General features: G+C 41.7%; 1 protein-coding gene across 4 annotated transcripts in view; it reads left to right on the top strand.

Annotated features, from left to right (window-relative positions):
• Positions 1-9,577: 9,577 nt before the first annotated feature.
• Positions 9,578-18,121, top strand: part of PLEKHA5 (pleckstrin homology domain containing A5) — a 204,369-nt gene continuing 195,825 nt past the window's right edge. The window contains exons 1-4 of one of the 4 annotated variants that reach the window (XM_084877191.1): positions 9,578-9,859; positions 10,030-10,109; positions 12,355-12,412; positions 16,815-17,238. In XM_084877191.1, coding sequence (XP_084733317.1) covers positions 9,768-9,859; positions 10,030-10,109; positions 12,355-12,412; positions 16,815-16,827 — 243 coding nt within the window. In that variant the 5' untranslated portion in view covers positions 9,578-9,767 and the 3' untranslated portion in view covers positions 16,828-17,238. Of the gene's footprint in view, positions 9,860-10,029; positions 10,110-12,354; positions 12,413-16,814; positions 17,239-18,121 lie in introns of those variants that run through there. The other 3 variants (XM_084877192.1, XM_084877187.1, XM_084877188.1) reach the window with 3 other exon arrangements.

The raw sequence follows: 18,121 nt of genomic DNA, 5'->3' as shown, positions 1-18,121 counted from the left end.
TCTGTTCTCTTTAAAAACACCATCTTTATTTTAAAGCATTTATATTAGCAGTTCAAGCTATTTCATGATGTTATTTATTTTCAATGCACATGATGAAATGTGGTGGGTAAACATGCCGCCATTTTACAAAGACATGTACAGTAAAATCAAGCTGCACCAATGTTACACAAAGCTTAGGTCTCTAAGTCTAACGTTTTTTTGTTGCATATCAAAACGTGAAATAAAAACACACTACCAAGTAATGAACTGGAATAATCTGAAAGGTTGGTTTTTTCCCCCCTTAAAATGTTTACTCTTTAGACTTCATCCTATGTAGAACAAACTACACGATATAAATCTTCTTGACAACTTTGTCTTGACCTTAATAAGTAAGCTTTTCCACAGAGCAAGTGTTTGGGAGAATTTTAATGTTGGCATGGTTGGTATTCTGAGCATCTCCCGGAGAGCTGGGTAAGCAGAACATAAACACAACACAACATATGTCCATCAGCACACAATTGGCAAAAGTACCTATTTTGGTTCAAGTTTTCTGTCAGTTTTGTTTGCTATTTGCAATAATAGGATAACATATTGCCAATGCGTAGTCTGTAAAGAGAGGAAAGTAGTGCGGCTATTTGGAAGGTCAACTAACTTTTGACTGTTACAGTTCAAATGGAGATATCAAAGAAATTAATAGTCCAATTACCAGAATGAGTTAAAGCAGCTTCTGTAAAGACCTGTCTTACTCTCAGGAAATAGTAAGGTAAGCAATGAGAATATCTGGTTCATCTAAAAAAAGAAGTAATTAGGAGTTATCGAAGCATGAGGCAATTTTTATGTATATAATTTTTATGTGTGTGTGTGTGGAAATTCATGCATTCATTCAAAATCTTGAGCACCTGATATACGAGACATTGTGCTAAGTGCTGGTAAGATAGACATGATGTATAAGGTAAGAAGAGTAGCAGATTATACCTCCTGCCCCACCCTCCAATAACATTAGCTTAATCAAGATAGAATTTCTTTGAGAGAAGTTCAGAATTTATAATGGAATTTATATCTCAGGTTGACCAATATCATCCCAATAAGTTTAGAGAAAAACCTGAAATTTTAAAAAATAATAACAAGAAAATTTAAAAAAATTATATCTCAGCATTTTTCCTTCACTTTTAAATGTGAAGGAAGCCACTCAGAGTTGATATGTTGGTGCTGCTGCCTCAAGTCCCAAGCGTCCCATAAGTTTCCATAAATCCCTTTAACAAATAAATATAGCTGAAGCCGGTTTGGCTCAGTGGTAGAACATCGGTCTGAGGACTGAAGGGTCCCAGGTTCGATTCCGGTCAAGGGCATGTACATTGGTTGCAGGCACATGCCTGGTAGGGGGTGTGCAAGAGGCAGCTGGTCAATGTTTCTCTCTCATTGACGTTTCTAGCTCTCTATCTCTCTCTCCCTCTCTGTAAAAAAATCAATAAAATATATTTAAATAAATAAATAAATATAGTGTATTTTCTGTCCTTCAATATCTCATTCAATATAATTATAGGTAGACACTTTATAGAAACCAGCTACTGCAGATACTGCTATGTTGCTCTTGGGCCTGCGCCATTTTTTTCTCCTCTCTATGGAATCCTATACAATAAAAGCCCAGCGACTGAAATAGCAAAATGACCAGAATGACCAGAGACCAGAATGACCATGGCCCCTCACCCCAGCTGGCCACCCCCAGCGAGCAGTTAGGGGTGATCAGGCAGGCAGACGAGCAGTTAAGGGCCATCAGGGAGGCAGGCAGAGTGGTTATGGGTGATCTAGCAGGCAGTGGTGGTTATGGGCGAATAGGCAGGCAGAGTGCTTAGGGGAGATCAGGCAGGCACAGGCAGTTAGGGGTGGTCAGGCAGGCAGGTGAGTGGTTAGGGGTGATCAGGCAGGCAGGTGAGCAGTTAGGGTCCAGCGGTCCCAGATTGCAAGAGGAATGTCCTACTGCCAGTTTAGGCCCAATCTAAGGGCCTATACTGGCAGCCAGACATCCCCCAAGATGGTCCCAGGTTTCAAGAGGGTGCAGGCCAGGCTGAGGGACCCTTCCCCCACCCCCACCTTCGTGCACAAATTTCATGCACTGGGCCTCCAGTAGTCTATAAAAAGCTAAAGAGAAGGTTAAATCTAAGAAAGGGTAGAAACATGACTCACTGGTAATACAATACAATACAAACTGAAATAAGAATTAAACATGGAGTACTTTATAAAATATAGAGCACTATGTAAATGTAAGTACTATTATTCATTCATGGAAGTAACATTTATTATACGCTCAGTGATGAAGATAAAATATTTTCGTGTAGGGAACTTAGGGAGGAGAAAGAGAAGCAGGCTATACTGACAATTATTGTGGAAGGAGTGACTAGGTTTGCCCAAAGGAATCAGGGATGGTTTCTGAGTGGAAATAACTTCCGAATTAAGGACTTAAACATAAACATAAGTATTCTTGGCAGAAAGAGTAGCATGCACAGACACTTGAAAGAGCCTGGCTTGTTCAGAGAACAGTAGGCTGTTCCATATGGCTAACATGTGGGAGGGCAGGGCTGAGATCAAATAAGGCCTCCAATGCCAGGCAACAGGCTTTGGATTTTATGAGAAGATTTTATACAAGAAAGGAATATAATCAGATTAGCATTAAAAAAAAAAAAAGGATCCTTCTGATGGCAGGATGGATGCTCATATTAGGATATGAAAAATGAGGAAGTGAGATACTTTTGTGATACATTTATTGGACAGTTAATGTAATTTATTAACCAACTTGTTGTGGAAGGACGATTCCAAAATTTCTGATGTGGATGTCTGTTTGGATGCTGGTACCTTTCACTAAGAGGGGAATGCAAAGGGTAATGCATGTATTTGAAGGAAAAGTGACTTATTTTGGAATGTTGAGCTTGGCTTACTTAAGGAATACCCAGAAGGAATATTCCAGATGGAACATGTCTAGAAGGAAATTTGATTTATGATCTAGAGCTAAGGAGACAGGTCTAAGCTGAAATGTAGACTCAAAAATTACAGTTGATTTTTGAACAATGTGTTGGGTAGGGACTTCCATCACCACCCTTTCTCTCCATGCAGTGAAAAGTCCAGGTATAACTTACATTGGCCCCCCACCTACTGGGATTCCCAGCCACAGATCAAAAATACTGTTCTCCATCCACAGTTGGCCAAATCCACAGATGTGAAACCCAGGGATATGAAGGCCAACTGTATGTATACTTACTAATAAAAGTCTACATGTAAGCCCTAGCTGGTTTGGCTCAGTGGATAGAGCATAGGCCTGCGGACTGAATGGTCCTGGGTTTGATTCCAGTCAAGGGCACATGCCCGGGTTGCAAGCTCCATCCTCAGTAAGGGGCGTGCAGGAGGCAGCTGGTCAATGTTTCTCCCTCATCATTGAAATTGTGGGGACACTGATGACTCAGAGAAGCAGGTGCAGTGAGGTGGTGAGAGCAGACGGAGTGCAGTGGGTGTAAGAGGGATTGGGGTAGGGAGGAGTACACAGTGAATAAGAGAAGGAAGGGAACACCTTGTGGACAGAATTTGAAATCTAATAGCCAAAGGACCTGGTCAAAGCCCTAAGTCTGCCACTTAATGGCTATATTATACATCTTCACCCATTTTCGTGTGTGTGTGTGTGTGTGTGTGTGTGTGTGTGTGTGTGTGTGTGTGGTTTTTGTTGTTAATCCTCACCTGAGGATCCTTTTTTCATTGATTTTTAGACAGAGTGGAAGGGAGGGGGGGAGACAGAGAGAAACATCGACTGGTTGCCTCCCACATGTGTCCCTACTGGGGCCAGGGATTGAGTCTGCAACCGGAATCGAACCCAGGACCTTTTGGTCCATATACCCATGTTCTAACCACCATGAGCAAAACCGGCTAGGGCCATTTTTTTGTTGTTAATGTTAATAATGTCTGTTACACCCTAGCCCCGTGGTCGGCAAACTGTGGCTCGGCTCTCGAGCCACATGCGGCTCCTTGGCCCCTTGAGTGTGGCTCTTCAACAAAATACCATGGCCTGGGTGAGTCTATTTTGAAGAAGTGGCGTTAGAAGAAGATTAAGTTTAAAAAATTTAGCTCTCAAAAGAAATTTCAATTGTTGTACTGTTGATATTTGGCTCTGTTGACTAATGAGTTTGCTGACCACTGCCCTAGACTGGCTCAATGGACAGAGCTTCAGGCTGAGGATTGAAGGGCCCTAGGTTCCATCTGATCAAGGGCCCATGTCAGGGTTGCAGGCTCAATCCCCAGTGGGGGGCATGCAGGAGACAGCCAATCGTTGATTCTCTCTCATCATTGATGTTTCTCTCTCTCTCTCCCTTTTCCTTTCCCTCTGAAATCAATAAAAAAATATTTTTAAAATAATGATGTCTATTACAGAACCCTTTGTACAAGTTAAGTATATGATATTGCACGTGAACGATTGTTGTAAATTACGCTTCCAAACTCTTCTATTAAATTAAGTGGCAGATAATCCTAATCAGTTCTATGCAGCAGGCATCTCATTTTGTGTACACCATGGCAAAACATCCCCAATTTTAGTCATTGGAGCGCTCACCCCATAAAAGCAGAAGGCTTAGAGGAGAAAAGAATCCTATGTGATGTCTTAAGTAGATCACTGCACTTACTTTACAGATGAGGATCCAGAGGTTTGAATGGGCATGGAGGCTAAATGATTTGTTCAGAGTCATCAGCTAATTAATGGCAAAGCCAGATATAAAATTTAGTCAGACTCCTGACAGAATGCCAACCCCCCAGCCCCCGCATCCAGTCGCCTACCCCTACATTATAACATATTTCTTTTCTTAATTCTTTATCATTTGAATTTGGGTCTTTTACAGCAAAGACAGGGATGCAGATGCCTGGAGCTTTGCTGACTGGGGTAAGAGAAGAGGTGTTTAATTTGAACATCTCCGAGGGTTCAGATGTAAGCTCCTGGAAGACATTTGTGAACTATCTCCTCCCTTCTTATTTTCAAGACTTGAGAGAGGTGCCAACTCAGTCTAGACCCCCAGCATAGCAGAGGGATCAGCCAGCGGCAGAATAACTAGGGCTGCTACATATTCCTTTCAATGACCCCATTCATAATTGAAGAGCTCTCCAAAAATCAATATTAAAAGACTAGATTGAGACAGGCCTTGAGTGGTTCAAAGAACAAGCTTGAAAACGAGTGGTATGGAAGATTTATTTCTATGACAAGGAAAGAGATGCCACTTCCCCTTAAATATCTACATCTCCATTTTCTAAGCTACCCGAAGCAGGGCAAATCTTTTCATCCTTATTATCCAGAAGAATGTATGGCATGCAGTAGGGGTCCTATATATGATGGTTGAAAGAATGAATGAAATAATTTATTCATAACTCTCTGATCAGTTTATTCTTTTAAAAAAATATTTTTTAAAATTGATTTTAGAGAAGAAGTGAGAGAAGGAGGGGGGAGGAGAGAGAGAGAGAGAGAGAGAGAGAGAGAGAGAGAGAGAGAGAGAGAGAGAAATTGATATGTGAGAGAAACATTGATCCTTGCCTCGAGGTTTCAAACCTGAAAGCTAGGTATGTGCCCTGACTGAATGGAACCTGAAACCTTTCAGTGCATGTGACATACTTCAACCAACTGAGTCATACTGACCTGGGCTAGTCAGTTTATTCTTTAACAGGAAAAAAAAAAAAAAAAAAAAAAAAAAAAAAAAAAAAAAAAGAAGAGAGAGAGAGAGAGAGAGAGAGAAAGAAATCCTTAATAAATTGATTTCCACACATTATTGTTTTCCCTGTCATAGACTCTCAAGCTCCATCCCTTCTGTCTAGATTTCCACTAAGGTAATTGGATCCTCTACTTTGCCCGTCCTGATATCTTTTCATGATATATAATACTCTACAGTTGACTAAAGAAAGTGTGTATATTCTTTATTTTGTGAACCGATAATGAACAAAATATATAACGTAACACAACCTAATCAAAGTCACAACACTTTGTTGATAGATCTTAATAAACATTTATGTTTATGAATTAAGATGTTTCTTTATATATGCTTTTTTCTCTTAAAGGTCTCTTTTTGCGGAAACTGGTTTGGCTCAGTGGTGGAGCATTGGTCTGCGGACTGAAGGGTCCCAGGTTCGATTCCGGTCAAGGGCATGTGCGTTGGTTGCGGGCACATTCCCTATGGGGGGTGTGCAGGAGGCAGCTGGTCGATGTTTCTCTCTCATCGACGTTTCTAGCTCTCTATCTCTCTCCCTTCCTCTCTGTAAAAAATAAATAAAATATATATTTTTAAAAAGTCTTTTTCCACTTTATAGAGTTCATGCTTTTTTCATTCCTTTTAAAAGAAGGGGGGGGGGGGGAGACATTGATTTGCTATTTCCTTACATGTCATCCAGTTCTGTTTCCTTTTTCATATTTTAAGAAACTTTCTTTTGAGTTTTTCTTGTCCCCGTGTGTATTTATCTGTAATATTTGAACTGGAAGCTTTTTAGAACAAGGGTTGCCCTCTATAGATGAATAGAGTGATGTTTATTTTTATGTCTATTTTTAGTACTTTTTAAGCCTCTTCTTGTTTTTTCAAAGGAGCTGCAATTGTCATAATACACCTCAAAAAGGCAGATCAGGATACCAGAAACTGAAGAGTCTTGTAGGATGGACATGCGAACAAAATGCAATAAAAAGCAGAGGTTAGATATGCTTTAGGTCTGAGTCAGTTATTGAAAAGGTGTGGGGCGATAAAAATGGGATGTGTTATTGGAAATAACTCTATTGGGAGGTTGAGGCATGGGAAGAAAATGAGATTCAATAATTGCTCAAGTACTGACTCAAGGTTGAGGAGGATTCAGGGATGAGGAAGACATGTTCCCTAGCCGCCTGCAGTGATGGAGACACACATATACACATAACTGGAGGGTAAAGCAAACCAGGATAAGGTACTATGTTTATAGAAAAAGGAAATTTAGAAAAAAATTTAAGAAAAATGCAATTTTACTCATTAAGGGTGAAAATTATCCAGAATGCCTGACATTCTCATACATGAAGCTACTTTTATTAGTTCCTGGAAGCCACAAGGACTATCATTTCCCCAACCCAAAAGCATGCCTCATTGTGTATATAAAGTCCCTATGTATTTTGTTTACTGCTTTTCCTAAATTTTGGAAATATAGAATTGTGCTTAAGATTTTAGATTACCATATAAGCACTGCAAGTGCAGTTTCCGAAGTTACATGTTTTATTAAGTGAATCTCTATCGCTTTTTGAAATATTCCTTGCACTAATGAGTCTTAAAAATTCAAAGATTCACAGCTAAAAGGAATTCCCATACAACATATGGTCGACTTAAAGACTTCTCAGCAACACCCAGTCAAAAAGTCAAATATTGCTGAAACCGGTTTGGCTCAGTGGATAGAGCGTCGATTTGCAGACTGAAGAGTCGCAGGTTTGATTCTGGTCAAGGGCATGTACATTGGTTGCGGGCACATTCCGCGTTGGGGCTGTGCAGGAGGCAGTTGATCGATGTTGTTTCTCTCCCATCGACGTTTCTAGCTCTCTATCCCTCTTCCTTCCTCTCTGTGGAAAATCAATAATATATATTGATTATTTAAAAAATAAATTTAAAAAAATATAAAATATATATATATATATATATATTTTTTTTTTAAAGTCAAATATTATAGCTGAACTAAGAGATAAAACATTTCTAAACCCCTAACCAGTTTGGCTCAGTGGATAGAGCAGTCAGCCTATTGACTAAAGGGTTCCAGGTTTGATTCTGGTCAAGGATATATGCTCAATTTGTGGACTTGACCCCCAGTTGGAGGCGCTCAGAAGGCAGCTGATCAATGATTCCCTCTCATCATTGATGTTTCTATCTCCCTCTCCCTTTTTCTCTGAAATCAATAAAGATATATTTTTTTTAAAAAAAAGATTTGCTTTAGATTTTTTAAATTTGTAATGCTAGCACAATATCAAGTCAATAGCTCTTGATTTTCTTGCTATGCTCTAGCTAGTGAACCCTGATGGTAATATGGAACATTCATTTCCTGCTAGTTATTCATTGATTTAAAAAAAAAAAAAAAAGTCTTTTTCTTTTCCAAAAAGTGGGCAGGAGATAAGATGTCAAGAAGTAATCAGTAGTGAAATGAAAGAGGGGAATGCAAAGGAACCCAAAAGAGAAAACATTAAAGTGACCTTATTTTTTTTTCCCTCCCGGTATATGCAGATAGACAGGAAAATTATAGCAGTAATTGCAGACTTCTTTTCACCAAAGACAGATGACCTTGGGGAATTAGAGTAGGAGAGAAAATGTCCTTAAAACTGCATTCTCATCCAGGCCCCGTCTGACTTGCTGGCTATAGCTTTGGCCAAGGTTATTTACCCTTTCTGTGCCTTAGTTTCCTTACATACTGAAAAAGATTATTGGCCTCTTTGAACTACGGGGAAGCTGCATGAGATAACGCTTTGGGGGCACCCAAAACTGGTGAGAAAAGAGGTGCTGTAAGAATACCAAGTTCAGGAGTACTATTATTATTGAACGGTGGATCCTGCTGGAATGAGTCATCTTGCTGCAAAGATGCATAAGCAATTCCAAGGGTGGCGGAGGACCAGACACAATAGGAAGAGGCAAGTATTCCTAAGTTAAGGGAGAAGATCTGATTTGCAGTGAAATCTGTCCTTCTCTGTTCAAAGAACATATAAGGGGTAGGGGTGGGGGAGCAGAGGGGGTAAAGAAGATTTTAAAAATAAGTACTATAGCAGTGTGGTTGTACAAATAGACTTTTGAAATACAGGAGCCTAAATACCAAATTCAGGCTTTGCCACTCACTACACGACCTTGGGCAAGTTGCTGTTTCTATCAGCCTCATTTTTCCCCCATTCAGAAAATGGGCATCTGTAGGGCTGATATGGGGATTTAAAACGTACACCCTTTCAAGGACTCCGCAGAATGAGCTTTTATTGTAATTTATGGGAGATAAGAAAAAGTGGAACTCCAGATTGACAAACAGTGAATCTTTTTTTTTTTTTTTTTAATGTAAGAGAAAAAGCAAGTTTTTATTTTATAAGACATTCCATGATGGAAGGGGCCTGGGAAGGGGCACATCTGTTTTTTTTTCTCCAAGTCTGAATCCACTTACAGTTCACCGATCTGATCACTCATCCAACCTTGGATACTAATCTGGCGCACAAAACACACACACCAGGAAAAGCCTCCCGCGTGCTTTCATGAAAACAGCTTTTCTATTTTCCAGAGACACACACATACACGTTAGGGGGAAAAAAAAATCTCTCGGGGAGCCAAGGGATCTTCTAAAACAAAGCCCCTGCGCCGGGCTTTTGTTGTTGGAACAGAGAGCCCTCCGGAGCGCGGGGCTCGCGGGGACCGCGCTCCCCTCCCCGCGCGCGCCGGGCCGGGCAGCCTGGGGCGCAGCTGCCCCGGGGGCAGAGCGCGGTCCCGGCCGCTTCTCCCCATCGATCCCGGAACCTGCGCCGGGCGCGGGGGGCGGGGGCGCCCGGGGCGCGGGAGGGAGGGGGCTGGCGCGGGCGCGGCGCCGCCCTCCGGCCCTGCCCCCGGGCGCGCGCGGCGGGGCGGCCGGGCCGCGGGGATGCGGAGGGGCCGGACCCAGCGGCGGCGGCGGCGGCGGGGCGGGCGCCGCCCGAGGGGGTAGCGCGGGGGCGCGCCGGGCTGGGACGCGCGCTCCGGCCGCGCTCGCTCCGCGCTCCCTCGCTCTCTCGCTCGCTCCCTCCTCCCGGAGAAGGCGGCGGCGGCGGCTGGGGATCAGACATGGCGGCGGATCTGAACCTGGAGTGGGTCTGCTCCCTGCCCCGCTCCTGGACCTACGGGATCACCAGGGGCGGCCGCGTCTTCTTCATCAAGTAAAGAGCCGGGGGGCGGCGCGGGGGCCCGGGGGGCGCGGGGCGGGCTGGCGGGGACGGGTGCGGGGTGCGGGGCGGAGGGCGAGCGGGGTCTGCGCCGCCCCGGTCCCCCCGGGGCTCCGCGCCCCCCGCTCACGCCCGGGCTCTCCCCTCTCTCTGTCCCCCCGCAGCGAGGAGGCCAAGAGCACCACCTGGCTGCACCCCGTCACCGGCGAGGCCGTGGTCACCGGCCACCGGCGCCAGAGCACAGGTAACCCCGGCCGCCGGGCCCGAGCGGAGTTGGCTCCGCCGGGAGGAGGCGGCAGAGCCCGGCCGCCCGCCCGCCCCCCGGCAACCTGCCCCGGATCCTCCCCGGTGTCCGGGCGCCCCTCTGCCCCGCAGCCTCTCCTCGCCACTTGGAGACGGCGCCCTCTCCCCATCCCAACCTGGACACCCCCATCCACCACCACCCTCTCCCCGGAACCCGGAGGGCTTCCTCCTGCAGCCCCTCCTGAGCCCCTCTACTCCCTTCCCAAACCCCAACAAACCTGCCCCCTTTCAACCTTTCGGAAGTCCTTTCCCGCGCCCCTCCCTGCAGCCCGGGACCGTGCCCTGGTCCGCGGGATCCTGTCTTCACATCCCCTCCTGCCTCCGGGAGAGCTGCCTTCTGCGGGCGGCCTCCTCCTCTTCTCCTCCTCCTTTCCTCCTCCTCTCCTCCTCCTCCTCTCCTCCTCGGTGGGCTCTGTGGGTAGGTAGCTGGTGGAGGAGGCAGAGAGAGGAGTTTGGGGGTGCTGCGAGCCTCCCTGGAAACGCCGGGCGCTTGGCTCGCCCTCCTGCCCCAGGAGGAGGCATGTGCAGCCGCCGTCGCCGGCCCGATTCAAAGTCCCCGGCGGCCGCCAGGAGGCGGGCAAGGGGGTGCAAGGGGGTGCCCCCTGGGTGGGCGTTTGTGCCCCAGTTGGAGGGGGTCGGCGGGGAAACAGATCTCTCTCCCCGATGCCTTTGGCGGCAGCTTGTTTGCACGCTCACATGTGCGTGGAGCTGGAGCAGGGCTGGCTGCGGCTCCAGTGCCGGTCTGGCTTTCTTTTGTCATTCTTTGTTTACATTCGTGAAACTTGTTTGCCTTTGAAATGGAACATGTGTTCTCGTCACTGGCCTGCCTCTCAGGCTGCTGGTTTGGAGAGAGGCTGGAGAGCAGTTTGGGTCGGAGGGGAGGCCGGCTCCAGCAGTGTTTTAGGGAGCTGTCTTCCAGGATACTCCTCTCTCTCTCTCTCTCTCTCTCTCTCTCAACTCTGGGGTTCTGTGACTCCCCAAGTGGCCAGGGTGTTATTGGACAAACCTGCCTTTTCTCTTTTAAATCCGGAGTGCACCAAAAGTGACTAATGTCTTCTAAATTTGCAAAAAGGTGGAGGAGGAAAAGGGAAGGTTAGCGTCGCAAACATGAGATTACATTTTTAAAAAGGCATTTCTGACTAATCACACCGTCATGTTTAACTCCCCCGAGCAGTCTCCGACTTAAATATAACCTTTCGATGGTTTGCATACATATTTCAACTTTGCTGCTGGCCTCTTTGCCCTATGGATAGTAACACATTTATTTCAGAAGACGATATAGTATTTGAAGTTATTTAACTTAATTGTCCTGTGGAATTGTTTTTCTTGCTTATTTTGATTATGGGCATCCCATATGTATCCGCTTAGATTTGATAACTTTGACACCACGGGAAAATTTTATTCTCATTCTTTTTTTTAAACAACATGATCTTTTTTGTTTCTGGCTTGGTTTTACTTTGCTTTGACTCTGGTTTTGTACACACGTCAATGCTTTTTGTTTCCGAGAGAGACTGATTAAACCCAAGCCACTAGTCATTTACAAATAATATGCAGTAAAGTCACCATGGTTCATCTGAATTATTCAGGTTTATTACTTGGGACTTTAATTCTCTTAAAGTCAAGTCTATAGAAACACACATGTATAAGTATGTGAAGTCCCGATTTCTTTCCTCTAATTTTGTATTTAGGAAGTACTTTCTCATCAGTGACACTTCCTGGATGGGTTCATTAATGTAGCCGAAAGGAATGGCCTTAAATAGACACAGAATACCTAAGAAGAAGCAGGTGTTACCTTTTATGGACAGGGCTTTTTTTTGGTTTGTGTTTTTTTGCCAGCTGCTCAGGGTTATTTCACCTAAGATTAGAAGATTTGGTTTTTGGGTGTCAACATAAGTCCCCTCCATTCTGATCTTTAAACTATATGATCGTATCAGGTAATCTCTAATAGAATGAGAGATTGTTAATATTGAGGTGCTTTTCTGATGGCTTTCGATTTGAATTGCCATTTCCCTAAAAATGATATTATATCTACTCTGTTTTATTACCAGCCTAACACATTTTTTTTGTTAGAAACCTACTTAATAAATGCAAATGACTGTCCATGAAAATGAATGATTAAAATGGATTAAGACTTACTTTGCTATTCCATTGAAGTAATACTGATTGTGAAATGTATGTTTTTTTAGATTTGCCCACTGGCTGGGAAGAAGCATATACTTTTGAAGGTGCAAGATACTATATAAAGTGAGTTTTTTTTTTTTCTATTATGGGTTTTTTTCCCTTGGTAATTGGAATGTTTTGATTAATCTTCAGTTGAAGAGCTAGTTGTATGTGTGTAGATAGGCTTATGATTCTTAAAAAAAAAATTTGTATGATAGGGCCTTTCCCCCTTCATATGGTGGCGTAATTTTGAGAGAAAAGATGACACTCTTCGTTGCATGTTATTTGCCTGAGCACACATGGATTTGGCAATAACATCACGTATGGCCACAATTACGTTTCTGGTCTTTCTGATTACTGGGTGATAATAGTATTATAATATTTTGGTCTTTAGCATGTCATCTTTTTCCCCTCCCTCTTTGAATGTGAATTCTGTTCATGTGTTTTTTGTTCCATGCTGTTAAGAAGTAGCAGAAGTGATGGAAAGCTAGGTTACAGTTGGATGAGCAATATCAGGGCTGAAAGTGAAAACAAATAAACCGGTACTGAATATTTCACAAATGCCTGCGAGCATTGTTTGTAACCTGCCTCAGTATTTAAATATATCTAAGTTTTTGTAAAATAGATCTAACTGTGTTACCGATGTCTGTGATTGAGTAAAAGGCTTTCGGTGGAGCATGCAGAGGAGGGATGACCAGCCAGTCTTGACCTTTGAACTAATTCTATGAACTATCGAACTAATTTCTATGCACCATTAACTTGGTAGTACTTAGACGCAAATGCAATGCTTGAGGGCAAATGCCGGTATGTAGGAAAAATTTTTATCTCCCAAGGGAAAATAAAGGTGGTTTCATATTTACTTCAAACTAGAAGCTTGTTTACTTAAGAGCATGCTTTTTTGTCATTTAAAATTTTTTTGCTTAAAGCTAAGGAACTGAAGCTTGAAGGATAATATAAGATTTGCCTGAGATGTCAGTAGTTTACTCATAATAATAGATACCCAGCTAGAGTTACCTTTATTTCCTCGGTCCCTGTAAGGTATTTTTAATTTTTACCAAGTGACATTTTTTTAAGAGGATGCCATACTAACATTAAATTATCATTGCTTGTATGACTTTAACATTTTTTAGAATGATATTCATATAAAATGTCAAGGGATATTTATAGGTATTAGGAGTGCTTGCTTTTGGACGTAGAATAGAGAAAGCACAAATGTGGTACTACTGGGTATTTTTCAGTTACATCTTTTATTTGGAGATTGTGTGATACACTATTAGATGGCCTAAAAGCTAAAGTGCGGAGTCATCAAAGTATTTTTTTTCTAGTGCTTATTGTCTTAATTTAGGGTGAGTGCTTATTGGCATGAAAAGAGATGCTTCTTTTATTTTAATTTTTTTTATATGTAGTCTTATTGCTTCTGAAGATGTTCATTTATTTCTGTCCAATATCATTTTAACTAAATAAGCTTCACTGACTTATAAAAATAGGAGTGACACAACAATCCTCAATGTTTTAATTTCTGTGATTGTGTACATTCTTAGATGAATGTTTATTTGAGAGTACACAATGTTATTCTGTATGTTTTACTTTAGAACTAAGCTGCTTAAGAGACTGAGTTTTCTCTTGTTTTACTAGCCATTGTGATTAGACCTACTTTGATGTTGACTTAAATAAGAATTTTCTTTTGAGTGTCATGCTTAAGTAAGTTTCTCAGGAAAATGAGGGACAGTTAAGTAAGCTGTAATTTTACTTTAACTCCAAGGACCTTTTAAGACTAGTCGTTTTTAATCATTTAGTATTAAGAGACATCCGATAATTGTGTCTAAAAGTAACAATAAATAATTTAGGTTATAAAAGTAATTTTTTCCAAAATTGAGCATTTATAGAAGCACATCACTCATTGAACTTATTTTACATACAATTTATGATTTGTTGAGTGGTACATAGGTTTTTCCTTCCTGGGTTATATCAGAAGATTAATTTCTTTTAAGTTTAGTTGTATTCCCAATGTAGACTGTAATTTCCTGGAAACTTTTTACTTGTGTTGTTTTGGGCAATTAGGGATGCTTTAACATTTTAATATGATGGCACTACTTTTATCTTAAAAGCTTACAGTTTACAAAGCGCTTGCCACATATATTACCACGTCCGAATCTCATTTTAATCATGAAAGTAGGAGGAAGAATTACTATGTTCATGGTCACACCATGTAATAAAATAACAGAAACATGCCTTTGGAACTTAACAGCCTGCAAAGATAGCAAGATGAGAAACAGCAGGAACAGGAACTATATTTAGAATGTTCTGAGTAGAAGAAAGGATAGGAATCTGAAGTAGGGAAGTGATTAATGTCGGCGAATGTGATTTCTCTTTGTTGGTTCTTAGATGAAGAAAAGGCATTGATCAGATTATAAGAAAAAGAGGTGATGCAGTAAGCAGAGTGGGTTTTTGTTCACATGCAAAGAGGGAAGATGGGCCCAAAACAGATCCATCAACCTCTTGCTTATTCCTAATCATGTGTTCCTGGGAGGCTCCCTTAGCGAGAAGGGAGATCTAGAGAACTTGAGGAACACTTAACTCTCAAATTCTTTCTCTCTGGAACATACGTTGGCTATTGCTCAAAAGGGCAGATTGCCAAAAAGCATTATCTTCGGATAATGGTTTGATATTGACCGTGGGATCAATGTGTGTGGTAAGGCACCCGAGCTGGGAAGAGTCAGAAGAGCTGGACAGTGGTCTTAAACCTCTCAATCACTTTGGAGTTGTCTTCACAACTGTCTTGTTTTTATTTTTAATTCCCCATTCACCCTCTCTTACCTCCCCCTACCCATCTGTCTTCACATCTTTATATAAGGCTGGCCGAAAAAGGCAGCTTATGAATCCTATTCCACTTTGCCCGACTGGCATGGCTCAGTGGTTGAGCGTTGACCTCTGAACCAGGAGGTCACGGTTTGATTCCCAGTCAGGGCGCATGCCAGGGTTGCAGGCTCCATACTCAGTGAGGGGTGAGAGGGGAGGGCGTGCAGGAGGCAGCCAATGGATGATTCTCATCATTGATGTTTCTCTCTTTCTCTCTCTCTCTTCCTCTCCCTTCCTCTCTGAAATCAATAAAAACATATTTTTAAAAAGGAAAGAAAATAGTTTTTAAAAATAAATAAATTCTGTCCCATTTTTAAATTTTTTTTGGATTTTACACTATTCTGGGAATTTACAATAATCTACAAAATAATGGACTCCCAGTTACCAAGAAGAGGCATTGTGGGAAACTGGGAAAGCTACTTAGCTTCCCTATCTTGCTTAACTATGTTAGCCTCTCTCTCTCACCTTTTACAGACAGCCACAGATAAGCACGAAGCCACAGTGGCAGGGCTGTGCGGGCTTGCTTTCGGTTGCTGCAGTTTGTACTTTGTACGCATCTTCCCTGCAGAGCTGCAGGAAGCAAGTTCATCGTGTTCATGTCAACAGAGGGCCTGGTTAGAGTAGGAGTTGTACAGATATGCGTTGGATAAATTAGTTTATGTTTACATACACTTTTTGAATTGGTTTTTAATAAAAGTTTACAGTTGGGTAGCAGAATATGTACTATAGAGAATGTATTTTACTCTAAATCCCTAAGGCCAAAAAATGTTGGTATTTGAAAATTAACTTATCACAAATGTAGGTATTTAATACTTTTCATTCTTTTCTGGGAAACCTTTTCCTGTGTACCTGAAGCCGGCCAACCTGTAAATTATCATATTACGTGTGTGTGTGTGTGTGTGTGTGTGTGTGTAAATACATGTACACGGAGTTTGATTTTGATTACTGAGTTTCTTTATTGCTTTTAAAACTTAATTCATGCTCTTTGTCTTTAGAAATAATTGTTAGTGAGCTTCATAATTTATAAAGTGTAGCTTAAAATAGTCAATGCCTTAGCCCATAAAGTACAGAAAATAATTTTACATGTTTAGAAATTATAAAGCTTTCTGCTTACTCCTTGAAAATAACACTTAATGATGCCGTAACGACAGGTCAGGGTAACTTAAATGGATGTGTCATTGACTGTTCCTTTGTGTTTCATAAGCTTTGAGATGGTTAACTTAAAGTGCCGGTGAGTCTTAAAACAATGTCCTCTGAGTAGTGAGAAACTTTGTTCTGATTATTTAAAGGTCATCGTTTTATGTGGCAGGATGGGAGATGAAAAAAAGTCATTGTAGGATAATAAAATAGTATGTAAATTTTGAGCTTATATTCTCTCATACTGCTTTTTCCTTGGCTTAGATTTTTTTTTTTCAGTTCTGAAAATTGAACTTCTTAGATATGCAAATAGAGCAGTGTTTGATTTTGACTAATGGAGTTTTATTTCAATATCTGCGATAGCTGCATCTAATGTGTACTGAGAACTTCAAACTAACCTTCAATCAGGGGAGTTTCTTACACGAAGTAGCCGTATAAGGTTGCAGGTGATTTAAAAAAATGTTATGGTTTTTTTTGTTTGTTTTTTTAGTTTTTCTTCATAGATTACTACAATCCAAAATGTGAATGAAGATGGGAACATAAAATAATTACTGCAAGAATATTAGGATATATTACTGTGTATTTCATATTTAAAATGTTTGATATATCTTAGTACTGTAATATAATAATTGGATTTTGATTACTAAAGTAATAACTGTATGCTGCTCAGAACAATTAATTGACATTGTATTTCTTTTTTATGTTCATAACAGAGTTCAGACTACAATAAGTAATTCTTATGAGTGTAAAGCACTTTATACTAATTCAGTAGGCACAACACAACTATGAACAACCTTCTGGGAGTTTGTAGTATAAAGACATGTATTAAAAAAGGGCGATGGTGTGGGAGTCACAAATTTATATAATGCTGGGCATTTCCGCATAGCATTAAATTAATTTAAATCTTCACAGTAGCCTTTCGGGGGGTTTTTTTTGTGTTTTTTTTTTCAGATGATGAAACTGAAACTTAAAGAGGTTAAGGACCAATTGTAGGTCATACACCTTCACTGCTAGCCACTAGCATTCGAATTAAGGGCTCTGGGCTAAAACTCTTCCGCACCTAAAAAAATCTGCTGGGGCTGGGCAGCATTCGCAGGTCCTTTTATCCCTCCATAAGGAGATTGCTTGGGACTAGAGGCATTCTTTCATAGAAACAAGTGCAGTGGTAGGTAGTTGGCTGAGCCTACAAATAAAAGCTTATTTAACCTTCCAAAAACCTGTTGCCTAGTCTTATATATTGGCAGGGTCTTCGAATTTGGTCATATCTTTTCATGCACTCAGGAGTGCCTAGTAAATACCACGCACTATTCTAGGGACTTAGAAATTAAAAGGGGAACACACTCTAAGGACCCTGCCTTCCTGAAGCCTGCATTCTAGTAAGAGAAAAACATTAAAACAAAAAATAGTGGGGGGGAATGTGATTTTTAAAATGGCAGCTTCATAAAGGGAAAGAAGAGTGTTCTGTGGCAGATTAGGAAAGTTTATCATTAATAGCGGTGTTTCAATGATAAAATGCATTTAGAGTTTCAAGGTTGGGACCCCAGGACTCCCAACCACAGTGAATTTTATTGCGGAATCCCTTTGTCCATCTTTTTAGTCCCAGGACCACTGCTCAAGACCAGGCCTGCTGGTGTCCTCTCCTTGGAATAAAAAGCTTAATGCTCAGAATCCAGTCATCCCCTGAGCAGGCCATGCCCATGGTGACGTGAGGATGCTGGCTCCTACTCTGCGAAGGAGTTAATGGGGAATGAACAAGAGGAGTCTCCACAACTCGAGTGGTGGCATTTTGAGAACCCT

This window comes from Pipistrellus hanaki (assembly GCF_964339955.1).
Source record: "Pipistrellus hanaki genome assembly, chromosome: 3".
In the NCBI taxonomy this organism is placed as follows: domain Eukaryota; kingdom Metazoa; phylum Chordata; class Mammalia; order Chiroptera; family Vespertilionidae; genus Pipistrellus; species Pipistrellus hanaki.
Note: the sequence above shows the minus strand (reverse complement) of the source record. Positions and strands in the feature narration are given on the sequence as shown.